The 13128-nt window shown below is 41.5% G+C and overlaps 1 protein-coding gene across 5 annotated transcripts in view; it reads left to right on the forward strand.

The window, feature by feature from the left end:
* ZC3H18 (zinc finger CCCH-type containing 18) overlaps positions 1 to 13128 on the forward strand; it is a 60520-nt gene that overhangs the window by 22445 nt on the left and 24947 nt on the right. For 4 of the 5 annotated variants that reach the window (XM_077830893.1, XM_077830895.1, XM_077830892.1 and 1 more), the window contains exons 4-9: positions 1652 to 1800; positions 2104 to 2196; positions 2431 to 2588; positions 4572 to 4604; positions 7021 to 7147; positions 8497 to 8795. In XM_077830893.1, the coding sequence (XP_077687019.1) occupies positions 1652 to 1800; positions 2104 to 2196; positions 2431 to 2588; positions 4572 to 4604; positions 7021 to 7147; positions 8497 to 8795 (859 nt within the window). The remainder of the gene's footprint in view (positions 1 to 1651; positions 1801 to 2103; positions 2197 to 2430; positions 2589 to 4571; positions 4605 to 7020; positions 7148 to 8496; positions 8796 to 13128) is intronic. The other variant, XM_077830896.1, reaches the window with a different exon arrangement.

The raw sequence follows: 13128 nt of genomic DNA on the forward strand, positions 1-13128 counted from the left end.
CACATCTGGCACATAAATATCTTGCGACGCCAGCTACAACAGTGCCATGAGAAAGCCTGTTCTCACTTTCAGGTGACGTAAACAAGAAGCATTATCTCCTGCAAATGTAAATTAACTTGTTTGTCTAAGCGATTGGCTGAACAAGAAGAAGGACTGAGTGGATTTGCAGGCTCTAAAATTTTACATGGTTTTATTTTTGAATGCCGCTTCTCTTGTACATAATTCTGCATTTGTAAGTTCAATTTTCATGATAAAGAGATTGCACTACAGTACTTGTGTTAGGTGAATTGAAAAATACTATTTCTTTTGTTTTTTTTACAGTGCAAATACTTGTAATCAAAAATAAATATAAAGTGAGTACTGTACACTTTGTATTTTGTGTTGTAATTGAAATCAATATATTTGAAAATGTAGAAAACATCCAAAATATTTAAATAAATGGTATTCTATTGTTTAACAGTGTGATTAAACACAATTAATTTTTTTAATCGCTTGACAGCCCTACTGGAAATATTCAAATATATTATCCTCTCTTAATGAGTGAAGTCAGTTTTATAAAGTTCCTGAAGGGGGCACACTAACCCTCTTAGAAAACATGAAAGTACCAAATGACTCAGGTTAACTTACTCAGTGTTATCTTTGATCACATATAAAGCTCACAGTTAACTTAGTGTCCTGGCAATGGACAGCCTTGGAGACCGAATTCCCCGTTAGCACAGAATTGATACAACACAGACAGTGTCACAGTAACTTTCCTTTGTGTGTTGTCCTGCCAATGTGTCTCCACCTTGACTTGGAGGGGCCACCTTTAGGGGTGAGAATGTGGTTAAATTTCTGTGTTCTGTTAACTTTTCATCGCTGATGCTGAGACTGCCAATCAAGGTTGCAGTTATAGCAGTGGTTGTGTGACACAGACACCTATTAGGATCTCTACTGAAGGTCCATCAAATGATTTCATGTGAGCAGCTAAAGGGAAAAGCAAGTTCTGTTACCTACTAACCTGAGCTAAACTCAGACCCGGAAGTAGCCCATATCCCATTACAAACACCTGAGTTCCCCATGGGTACGATAACTTCACCTAATCCACTGAAGCATCGTAAGTGGACTTTCAGAGGAGCCGATGTGAAACTTTGTCTCTGGCCCCCTGAGAATGTTTCTCCTGCTCCTGTGCAGAATCAGCTATTAGACGCGCTTGGGTTATATTTTTCCTCCCTATCACCAGACTGTGTATTTAACTCAGACTGATGCCTTTAAACTTCTTGCTCGGTTATTTAGTTTTGAGCTATAAAAGTTCCTAACTATGCTCTATGCACTTTTTACTTATAAAAGTGCACACACAACTCTCTGGATCACTACCCACATAAACAGCCCTCCCACCCTACCAGAGTAAGTGTCTTGGGTTTTTGCTCTCACATGATCCCAACTGAATTCATCTCGCAGGGAAAGCCCAGGCAACAAGGCTTTGCGGGGTGCCCTGAAAGTAAGTGACGGTGGACCAATGTGGGGAGCAGAAAGGTCATGGCTCTGAAAATCAGAGATGTTCTCTCCTGGAAGACTTCAGATAGTTCTGGAGCTGAACAAGATACCAGAGCTTCCAGGTGTTTGACTATTCTGTACAGCATTTTAATGAGATTTCTGTGCTTTTTCACAGGTCACTGTACTTGGGGAATGAACTGTAGGTTTATCCATCCTGGTGTGAACGATAAAGGGAACTACTCCTTGATCTCCAAACCAGACCCTTTCTCACCCAACGGCGCTCCTCCCATTGGCCCTCACCCACTGATGCCAGCAAACCCTTGGGTATGAACACACCGGTTTGCATTTGTCGCTTCTGCATTTTTTGCTTGTTTAGATCTGCAGATACATTGCAGGCGTTGAAGGATTTGTTTTATTTGGGCTGTTAACTTAGCAAAATCAAATGTTCTTCTGGGATGCATAATTCTTAAGAAGGCCCTTTTTACAACTTCTAGTAAATGCTAATAACTTTTCAAGTGTGCCCTACCGATGTTTCGCCTGGATATTCGCTAACGTTCACAAAGCACCATTTTCCAATTCTAATATCAGCCTGTGTCTTTTTCCCTTTCCTTCTCATTTTTCTAACAGGGTGCGCCTGTAGTTGATGAAATTTTGCCCCCACCCCCTCCAGACCCTCCAACAGAAAGTGCCTGGGAGAGAGGACTCCGGCATGCTAAAGAGGTAAAGCTTTCTGATTCATCTTTGTGAGCTAACAGGATAATGACATATTACATGTTTTGTTTCAAGTAGATACCCAAACCCTAACTGTTCATGAGAATTGAACAGAAGAGGGACAGGTTAATTAGGAAGCAGATCCCTCACTAGTGCTGATGTGCCATTAGTAAGCTGAACTTTGCCCTCCATGCCTCAAAATTGTTGCTTCCTTAAAAAGCTTTTCATTGTGCCTTGTGACAGGTATTAAAAAAGGCAACAATGAGAAAAGAACAAGAGCCTGATTTTGAGGAGAAGCGGTTTACGGTGACCATTGGAGAAGACGAACGTGAATTCGACAAAGAGAATGAATTTTTCCGGGACTGGAATTATCGCATCACTAGAGATGTCCGAGATCCAGCGTAAGATGTGGCTTTGTGCATGTATCCTTGCTTTTTGGAGTAGATGAGTGGGAAGTAATCCCTGAATGTCTGTTTGCAGTTTACCTTTCAGTCCAATTGTGTAGAAATACACAGCCCTCTGAAGATTAGCCAAATGTATGTAACAACATCAGAAACATGCCAACAAAAACTTATAGGCCCTACTGTTACTTGGCACGCCTCAGCTTGGTCCTAGTTCAAAACCAGTTTTCCTTCTATGCTTTTTTAACTTTATTCCTTCAGAGTACTTTGCTCTTGTTTCTTCAGAGCCTGATATGCCAATTTGATTGTCTTCTTGCATGTTGCATTTGTCATGTTAGTTTGGGCTAGTGATTTGTGTTCCTTTTGGTATTTACACAACTCAAATATACACTAAAAAGTGAATATCGTGTGTGTACACAACAAATACCCTGCATCACCAGAGCAGCAGTGACACCATCTTGACTGGGTTAATGCTCACTGTAAGTCTAAGGGCAGCAATCATGGTTGGCATGGCACTAGATCAGCCTCTGACATCTTAGCCAGCCCTTGATTAATCATTTGATAGGTCACCAACCAGAAGACTTAACCTACATGCAGTCAGGACTTGCAGAGTGGGAAGATTTTGGGAATGGGAAATGTCTGAAACATCAAACCTGCAGGATTTTTGTGAGGTAAAACTAAGTGGGAGTGATGGAAACATCAGTCAGCACCCTGCTTTGGGGACTGGAAGCAGTTCACGGCTCTCCAGTGTTTCTGGCTGGCTGGCTGTAGACTCCGGCAGGCAATATGACACCAGTTACCTTTAGGAGTTGGTTTTCTGGGTCTTTTTTAAGTCATATGGACTAGAAAATAATTTAAAAACCTTAAGGCATAAGTTCTGCAGGAACTAAAGGGTAAGCCCTGGTGTGTGTAGACACCACACACACACACACACCCCATACAAGAATGCATTTGCCAAACCTTGGTTGCAGCTAGTTTGACTGTGGAGGAAATGAAAACATAAGAGGGGCAAATGAAACTGGTTGGTTGTTAGGTGCAGATTTGCCCTGGAATTAAATATAATTCCTTTTCCACATTTTCACCATGAAAGGGACCATGCACCCAATTCTGCAGGTGGTTGCAGAACAGTAACTCCCTATATACAGTAAAAGCTAACATCAGTCATTCTGTAACCTGCTTTTATTTGATTCTCATCTTAGCATATCTGCAACATTCCTCAAGTGGCATGTGACCAGGATTCATCACCAAATTTGGTCCGCTGGTTGGATCATTAGGTTTCCCGGCCCAGGACGGGTACTGACACGGTGCACAACATGAACAACTGATTCATGCCCCTCTATTTGATTCTGAAAAACTTTCACACGTAACCAGTACATGTTGTCCCTAATATTAACAACAGGTTAACTACAACGCCGGTATTACAGATTCTTAAATATCTACGTAGTCAAAGCCTGGATCAATAATTTCAGCCTGGGTTTTAACATTGTGTAAAACCTGTCCTCTTAAACCTACAAATAGTCAGGTTATTATTTTACAGTATTGAAGTAGTACTCAGCAGAGACCCTGTCAAGAACAGTGCCCCATTTTGCTAGGCACTTGTACTCTCCTTAAATAGTTAGTTTAACCTTTTACTTGTGTGCAGCAGAGTTGAACAGAATTCATAAAACTATAATGAATTGAGTGCTGAAAAAGTGATCATCCGATTCATTCGGGAAATTCAAGAGGAACAGTTCTGTCTAACCAGATTGATATAGGACATAACTTTTTCTCCTTAGTAATCTTTGTATGTTGAGCCATTAAATTTAACTTGGAAAATGTCAGCAATTTTTAAGCCCTTAATCATTGCAAGAGCGAAGTAACATATCGCAGCAAATCCTAACTATTGAATATTTGGATCATCATGTTGATAGCTTGATTGTTTTGTGACATACAAAGATGGCTAAATAGTTCATGAATTTTTTTTTCTCTTTTGAAAAATTATAGGGAGGTGGACGTCAAAGAAAATGTTAACTATGGGTAAGTGGTGGTTTGCTGATTTCAATACTGTACCAACATTTTCTGTAAGAAAATGAAAATGTTCCCTTAATTTTTCGTTTCACTTTTTCAAATTTCCTAGGCTACAGGCGATTGTCACAAGGTTGGTTGCAGCTGATCAATTGTTTGTGTATATTTCATTTTTGGATACTGCCACCTGTTGGCAGCAGACCATAAAATTTGAAGTTATGTCCTTAATTTTGTAAATACACCTAGAAGGTAAAACAATTGTGTATGTTTCTATAACTACAACTTTACATAAATACCTTACAGGGAAGGGAGTGGAGAACAATAGGGGAGGGCTGGGTTAAAAAGTCAATTTTTCCCTTTAAAATTCCGTTCCTGAACACCAGGAGTCACTGAACCTGTTCTCTGCTAGCGGTGCAAGAATCTACAACTGAATTCAGTACCTGGTACCTGTAATTTGGAGCTGTATTATAAGTCATCAGCATCTTCAGGCAGAAAAGTGAAAATCTTAGGCTATGTAAAAGTGTTGAAATAAATACATATAATAACTTGGCACCCAGGATAGCACTCAGATCTCACTCTGCCCTAGCTTTTTGGCCACTTATATTCTACGGAGGGGTGGTGGTGGTGTTGTTACCCTTCCTATCTTTCAGGACGGGCTGCTGAACTGAATATGGGATTGGAAGACAGGAGCTCTTGATTTCTAATCTTGGCTTTGCCACTGACTCCTGTGGCCTTGGAAGTTACTTGAACCCTTATGCCTGGGGGAATTCGGCACTAAAAAATTTAAAATTCGGTGTATAATATGTTAAAATTCTGTGTGTCTTATTTGCCAAAATAACACAATATAATCACGTCAGTTTCGATTATTTTTATGATTTATTGCAAAATATCTGTCAGCATGTATGTCTGTAACAGCAAAAAAGATTTAAGAAATATTTTTTGACAAATAGATTCCTTACTAGGCATATTATAACAGAACTTTTAGAAGTAATTCATTTAAAGTACAGTACAGAACTGTATTTCCTGCGCCCCACAGAAGCAGTGCAAAGGCTGGGGGGATTCGGGGTAACGGAGGAGCTGAGGGAGAGGGAAGTAATTGCTGGGCAGGAGTCTGGGAGTGAACCTGGAGGGTTTTTGGGTGTGGCTGGGAGAAAGGGGGACAGGGGAGGAGGAATTGTTAGGGAGATGGCCCTCCCCCGGCCTCGCCCATTCAGTCAGGCACATCCGTCCAGTCCCCATGCACTCCCACTCAGCCACTCCTCTCCCCACTTTTACTATGTGACTGTGCATCCCCACTCCTGTTCAGTCCCTGGCTCAATTCTGTCACCCCACTAGCTCCTGTGCCCCTGCCCCAATCTGTCTCCCTCACTCCCTTCTGAACTCCAGTCTATGTGACCCCCAGCAGCCCCGTGTGTCCTGCGCTGTCTGTCTCTTCTCCCCCTGCCGTGCCTCCTCACCTGGCCCTGCGGGCAGGGTGCCATGAGGAAAGCGGCCTCTCCTCCTCTCTTTCCATGGCTGGCTGTTCTGGCCCTGAGTCAGCTGCCCTTTCTTCTGGTGCCACAGCAGCCCCTGGTGTGTGAAAGGTGTAATTGCAGCACCTCCCTAGCAGATTGTGTTTTGTGAAAAGAAAAAAAGAAAATTTGCAGGGGACCATAAATTCTGCGCGTGCACAGTGGCACAGAATTCTCCCTGAAGTGAACTCTGTACCCATTTTCCCATCTGTAAAATAAGTATCATACTGGCTACCTGCCATCTGATTTGCAAGGATTAGTTATTATTGGGTACATGCCATAAAGATACCAGGTAGTATTAGTAAAGCTGTTCTAACGAAGGAAACTTTGCATACTAGAAGACTGGTGGCTTTTAGACACTTTGCCCCATAAGAAAAAGTCTGCGTGTGGCATATTTTTCTCTCACTAGAAAGCTCTGCCAACATGCTTGTTCATGGTATGTTCACAAGTGTCATAGACACATCACATCTGCGGACACAGCAGTAGGAGACTCCAGGGTCTGTTCTACTTTCCATGTCCCTGGGTGACCTCCCTTGATGGGAGCTGCACATGTGCACTGAGGAGAAAATATGCTAAACCCTAAATGGGGTGGGGTGGGAAGTGTGATCTGTTACACCAACATAAATATACGAAATAACCTTTGTAGAAATCAAATGAAGTTACTCTAGATTCACCCCAGTTGAACTGAGAGCAGAATTTGACCTGTAGAGTTATGTATGTTTGAGAACATGCTTTTCTAAGTTTTGTTTTATTGTAATATTTAGAAGCTTTCTGAACCTCTTCCCAGATACATATAAGTTAATCTCTGAATATTTTTCCCTGTCAATATGCTTAGCGTTTTCATTTATAAATGCAACAGTTTTCCTAATGTGCAGATGATATTTACCTATTTAATCTTCTCCCTTTTCTCAATGTAGGCTTGATTCCTATACAGATCCCTATTATGATTATGAAATAGAACGGTTCTGGCGTGGTGGGCAATATGAGAACTTTCGGGTACAATACACAGACCCAGACCCATATCGTAACTACAGAGTAAGTAAGGTAACATGCACCCTTTCCTAAGTTTTGCATTCTCTCTTCCTCCAGGTACTTCACGTACGTTTGTTTTAAATTACAATATAGGAAGTATGTTAGCATTAGATTTTTTTCCTCTTTTGGCAGACTGTGTAGACAAGACTTTTCCTTAATCTCTAAAACGATTCAATCATTAATTATTTATCTAAGTTCTGGCAATGTGCAGAGTACTGTACAAGACAAATATACTGGCCCTGTCCTGCTGAGTTCACACTCTGCCTTTTCGATAAGGCCGAACTCAGTGGCACAAACCCCATCTGAATGTGTGTGTTCGATATCCTTTGTCATTTACATTTGGGGGTGGAGAAGGCATTTGACAGATGGGGGTAGTGTTTGGGGGCCTTGCAAAGCAGTGAGTCTAAAAGAGGGATTTGAATGAAGACCAGTCTGCATGAACATTGTCCACTGGGACAGAAAAAGAAGGATGGATTTGGGTGTGTGTGTTGTCTACACAAGTAGACTCTCACCAGGAGAAATGGGTATTTAAGAAATGTAATACCCATTACTATAATTGGGCATTGCGTACAGCTGTCACTTTGCATTGAGATGAGGGAGACAGCAGCTTTCACTGGTCTGCTGCTAGAATCCAGGGGGCATCTCCTTGTTACATTGTTGCACCCGACTTGCTTGCAGAATGAAAGCTCAGAGTGTTTTCATTGAAAATGTTCTTATTTCCATTCCATATTCCAAAGGCTGTATTGGCACTTGTTGCCAGGCCACAGAGTGCAGTGCCGTGGGACGCATTGGTAACGAGAACTAATTTTGCCCAACGCTAAGCTTTTCCGCTGTATTTGTTATACAAAAGAACAGCAGTAGCTGTTTTTTTCCTGTAAACTTAAATAATAACTTTTCTAAATCTGAACATCTCGGAAGTCTGAAAGTGGCCAGTCCGCAGTGCAATTTTTGGTGATATGTCATCTGGTTATTTCTATTATGCTTATTTGCAAAATTCAGGAATTGCTAATGGGTCAGTGTAGCAACTTGATGCAGTGATCTTCTCCCTAAGATAGGTGAACAGCCACATACATATTACTTTCTTCTCAAGGGAAGCCTTCTAGATAATGGACCATGGTCATCTTTGATGACTCTGTTGCCTTTATTGAAGTTAGATGAACCTGATGCTGTGTTTTATGTCTCTTTATTCTGAAACATTATGGCAAACACAAACACCATTTGTCCCCCTGATGCCCTGCTGTAACTTTGGCAAGCTAGTATAATTCTTTCCAATTTGAGACTTTAAAACCTCACACTTTCATTAGTGAGGAGATGTAACCATGGAAATGATGTAAAAGTGTCTTTTGTTTTTTTTATACAAGGAAAGAGAGAGAGAACGGGAAAGGGAAAGAGAGAACCGGCAGCGAGAGCGGGAACGGGAACGAGAGAGAGAACGGGAGCGGGAGCGACGACAGAGAGAGAGAGAACGAGAGAGGGAACGGGAGCGTGACAAGGAACGCCAGCGAAGGAAAGAAGAATGGGAGAGAGAGAGGGAGCGAGTGAAGAGAGATGAAAAAGACAGACAACACAGAGACCGGGACAGAGATCGGGACCGGGACAGAGAGAGGGAACGTGAAAAGGAAAAAGAAAAACCAAAGCCTAGATCACCGCAGCCACCGAGGTATGTGCTCCTCTACTGATGCGTGGTTTTGTTTGGTACTGTTTTAACTGTGGATTAACCAGAGACACACCAAACAGGGAGAGGGGATGTATGCTCTTTGGATCTCTATCGTCTGCTGCCCGAAGTGGGAAAAGCAGTCGTTCCAAGGGATGTGCGCTAACCATAGGGAATATGCTTTGCCAGCCCGTAAATGGAGCTAAAGCAACGTCCGATTAGAGCTTCAAGGGCGTTCACCATTGCTGGTTGTACAGAGAGAAGAGACCTTCTGGGTGGAGGTGTTCAGGGTGTCTTTGGTGTGTACCCGGGAGGAGTCTAGACTGTGTAGAGCTGTGGAATCCAGAGCCATGGCAACGGAGTTTCGTGAGCCTCTCGGAAGTCTAGCTGGCTGCGCACAGGACATGGAAGCATTGACATCGGCTCCTTCTGTGGCCTTGGCAAATGACTCTTGGCAAGAATCCAGGATGGATTGGGCATTTTTATAGATAACAAAAATATCCAGTGTTCTAGTTAATACTAAAAACAGAAAGGGGATTGGAAGGCATGTAAAGCCTCAATTTTCAGGGATTAAGCCAATCTCTGTTATGAATTAGGATGAGATTTCCTGGTGCGGGGGAGGGGGCTACTCAGATTGGCCAGTTGCAGGGTTTCTTGCACCTTCCTCTGAAACCTCTAGTGCTAGCCACAGTCAGAGTACTAGATCCTGCATGGGAATTCCTATGTTCCTGTTTCCCAATCTGTCAACTAAATTACTGCCTACAATAACTCACAAGTGGGTTTGGATTAATTGTAAAGCACTCTCTGTAAATATTAGAGCTGATTGGGGAAAAAAATAGAATTTTCATCCCTTGGGAAATTCTGATATTGCAACACCTGTTTTCATCCTATGTCAGAGAAAAAATAAAATATCAAAACCTTTTGCAAAATTAAAAGTTCAGTAAAACTTCAATTAAAAAATGTTGAAATATTTGGGAAATGGGTGGGAGATGTAGTCAAGGAGCAAGGCCCATGGGGGAAATGCATGCCTGAGGGACCCAGAACTGCATCTCCTGTGATGCACATGTGGCTGAGCCACAATGGTGCCTCAGTCATAGAGACTGCAGTGCATCATGGAAGAGTTAGTCCATCTGAGGAGCTGGGCCTCTAGGGATGAATTGAGACCATGAGTGACCCAGAACTACAACTCCCACGTAGTGCTGATCTGCTTCAAGTAAGTGCAGAGATTAATGTCGACCCAACCCAAAATGAAACACTTTTAGATTTTCCTGATAGAAAATTCTGATGTATTTTTAAATGAAATCCCATTTTCCAACAGGAAAACATTTTATTAAGAATCTTTCTACTATCCCTAATAAATACTAAGTGTTCCAGTATGTTATCAATATGGTTATATTAATGTAAAAAACTGCAGTTAAAACACAGATGTTAGAAGTAACGAATATAAATATGTCGTTTAATTACCTCAGTTTTCACTCGTTCATCTTAGGCTGCTAGTTCACATTCGCGCTAGGTCAGTGATAGCCAAGATCTTGTTATCTGTAATTGTTCGACTCATGATGCAAGTTGATTACCTCACTTCTAAAATGCCAATGTTAGTCTCGTCTGTCGTGACTGATCTTATGACCAGGCCCATGGGCACAGATGTGAGACTACAGACTGAATGGTGCCATGGAGACTAAACCACCTTCTGGGGCACTAGAGGTAGTTCTGCCCCAAGTCAGGGGTAGGATGCCCAAGGACTTGCTGGGGATAACTATGGCACTCTTCACCAATCTTAAATTCAATTAACCGCATCCTCCTCAAAAGCGTTCATGGGTCTGAATAGTGGACGCTATCACCATAGCAGGAAGGTTAGGCTCATGGTCTTGCGGTACTCTTCTTGATCTTTACACGCTTTATGGATTTGATTTTTCCCAGCGAACAACCTCTCCTGATTCACAGTGATCTGTGAACTACATATCAACTCCCTAAACCAGATTTCTTCAAGATAGGTCTGTGTCTGATAAATAAAGAAATACACCAGGGGAAGCTGTGTGTGTTCCTGGCCTTATTTTCATCTGATACAAAGCACACTGATCCAAACGGTTCCAATAATCTGATTGCTTTTGGCTCAATATCTGCTATTTCTAGGAACTGTTGATTGACAAATCTACTCGTTCATACCCATTCCTGTCTCAGCCAGTAATTACAAGAAATAGATAAAGGTCAAGCAAAGCTTCGATCAGAAGTTACGGGGAAAACCAAACAGGAACTTGTTTTGGCTTCCTTTGTAGGTTGGTTTAAAACAAAAAAACAAAAACAAATCACCTCTCCAAATGCTAGAAATGAGGTGGCTATTGTGCTGTTTTCAGCGCTAGCATTGTTGCACATAGTATAGATGTAAAATTTAATGCTTTAAAATCTGACACAAACCCTTAAATGAAGGATTATAACTGTTTTATAAGGTAACAGATATGGAGTGAAGCAATAGGAATATTTAACAGTAAGCTCCTGTCTGAGAATCTCTTTATCTTGTTTCCAATGGAGATGATGCTCCAATTGAAGACTCCTGCAGGTTAGAAGTACTCTTATGTAAGCAGTCAAATCCCCAGTTTCTGCTGTTTGGACTCTCCTCTTGATCCACTTGCTCTGTTACATGTACGAGGGTTTGGGTTTATTGGCAGTAGAAAGAGAAATGCAGGAAAGCAAATAAAATAAAGGAAGCTGCAGGTTAAATCCTAGGGATTCTTTACACAGGAGATTGCTGCACGGCAAGCCAGTGTGTGACTACAGCACAGTAGCTTGCCGTGCAGTAACATCCCATGTGGATGCTGCTACAGTGTTCTCAAAGTTCGGTAATGTGCTTTGACATGCTGCTGTTTGCAATGCACTTTTAAAGTGTGGTTGTAATCTGAAACACGAGCATATTTATATAAATTTGCTCTATTTACACATTTTTGCCAGCCCTTTAAATTCCACCTAGCATGTAGTGATCCTGCCCCAATAAGAATTCAACCAACTCCCTACCTCCATTACATACAAATAACTCAGCGCTATTTATAGAACTGAGTTCTGATTTTACTATTCTCTGAATAAACCATTTACAAAGTTTAATACATAACATCTTAGCAATTGCTTCATTTTTAACCTTCATGCCTCTCCCTCATAGGGGAAATAATTCTGTGCTCTTAGTTTATTTATAGACTCTTGTGCTTTCCCTAATGTGTTAAATCACAACCTGTTGGCAATTCCAGCCTCTTTCGTAGTTCTTGGCTGCTGATATTCAATGCCTCCCTTTCACGTGACTTTTTGACGTTGAAGACTATTGGCGTTCCAAGCTCATATGAAATTCCTCAGGCAGGCAATCATCAGGTAGCACTCTGGCAGGCACTGCGGCAGTGAAGCCGGACATTGCATAATAAACAGATTCCCATTTCCAGCTGGAATGTGAATAATTCTCCTTGGCTCATTCGTGACTAAAGAGCTCTGAAAGCCTAGTTCCACAGAGACCATGCCAAAAGCATGATGCAACTACTGAAATATTAAGGATCTTTGCCGTTGGTGTACCAAGGACAACTATAATTACTAGTAAATGGCATTCAGTGCATTAACACAGGAGTTTCCCCAAAGGAAGTTAATAGAACAGAAACTATGACCAGCAAAATGTAAGATGGAAATTGAGAGGGATGGAAGAGGATTTGAAGATCAAATACCCAGAAACGTAAAAACAAATCTGACGCTTCAAGTATTTGGAGTCTGGTGCAGTGGCCCCCCTGGCAGCAAAGGGAGTGGTTGAGAATGGTGATGCTGCTAAGAATCGTTACATTGGTCTTCACCATGGGGGATAGTTATAACCCTTTTTCTAAAATGGATAGTAAAAGCGAATATTGAATGATGTCCTCTTAGAGTCCAGGGCACCAGAAGGGGTCATTGTGATCATCCAGTCTGATCTCCTCTACAGCACAGGTCAGATAACTGCCCCAAAATAATTCCTAGAGCAGAGCGATTAGATGTTTTTCTAAAATTGATTTAAAAGTTGCCACTGATGGAGAATCTGCCATGACCGTTGGTAAATTGTTCCAATGGTTAATAATTCTCACCATTGAAATAGTCACACCTTATTTCTAGTCTGAATTTGTCTAGCTTCAACTTCCAGCCATTGGATCATGTTATACCTTTCTCTGCTAGACTGAAGAGCCCATTATTAAATACTTTAATTTGATATTAAATCAAGTCACCCCTTAACCTTCTCTTTGTTAAGCTAAATAGATAGACTTAAGGAGCTTAATCACTATAAGGCAGGTTTTCTAATGCTTTAATCATTCTTGTGGCTCTTCTCTGAACCCTCTCTAATTTA

The sequence above is a fragment of the Eretmochelys imbricata genome, chromosome 12, assembly GCF_965152235.1.
Source record: "Eretmochelys imbricata isolate rEreImb1 chromosome 12, rEreImb1.hap1, whole genome shotgun sequence".
NCBI classification, from domain to species: domain Eukaryota; kingdom Metazoa; phylum Chordata; order Testudines; family Cheloniidae; genus Eretmochelys; species Eretmochelys imbricata.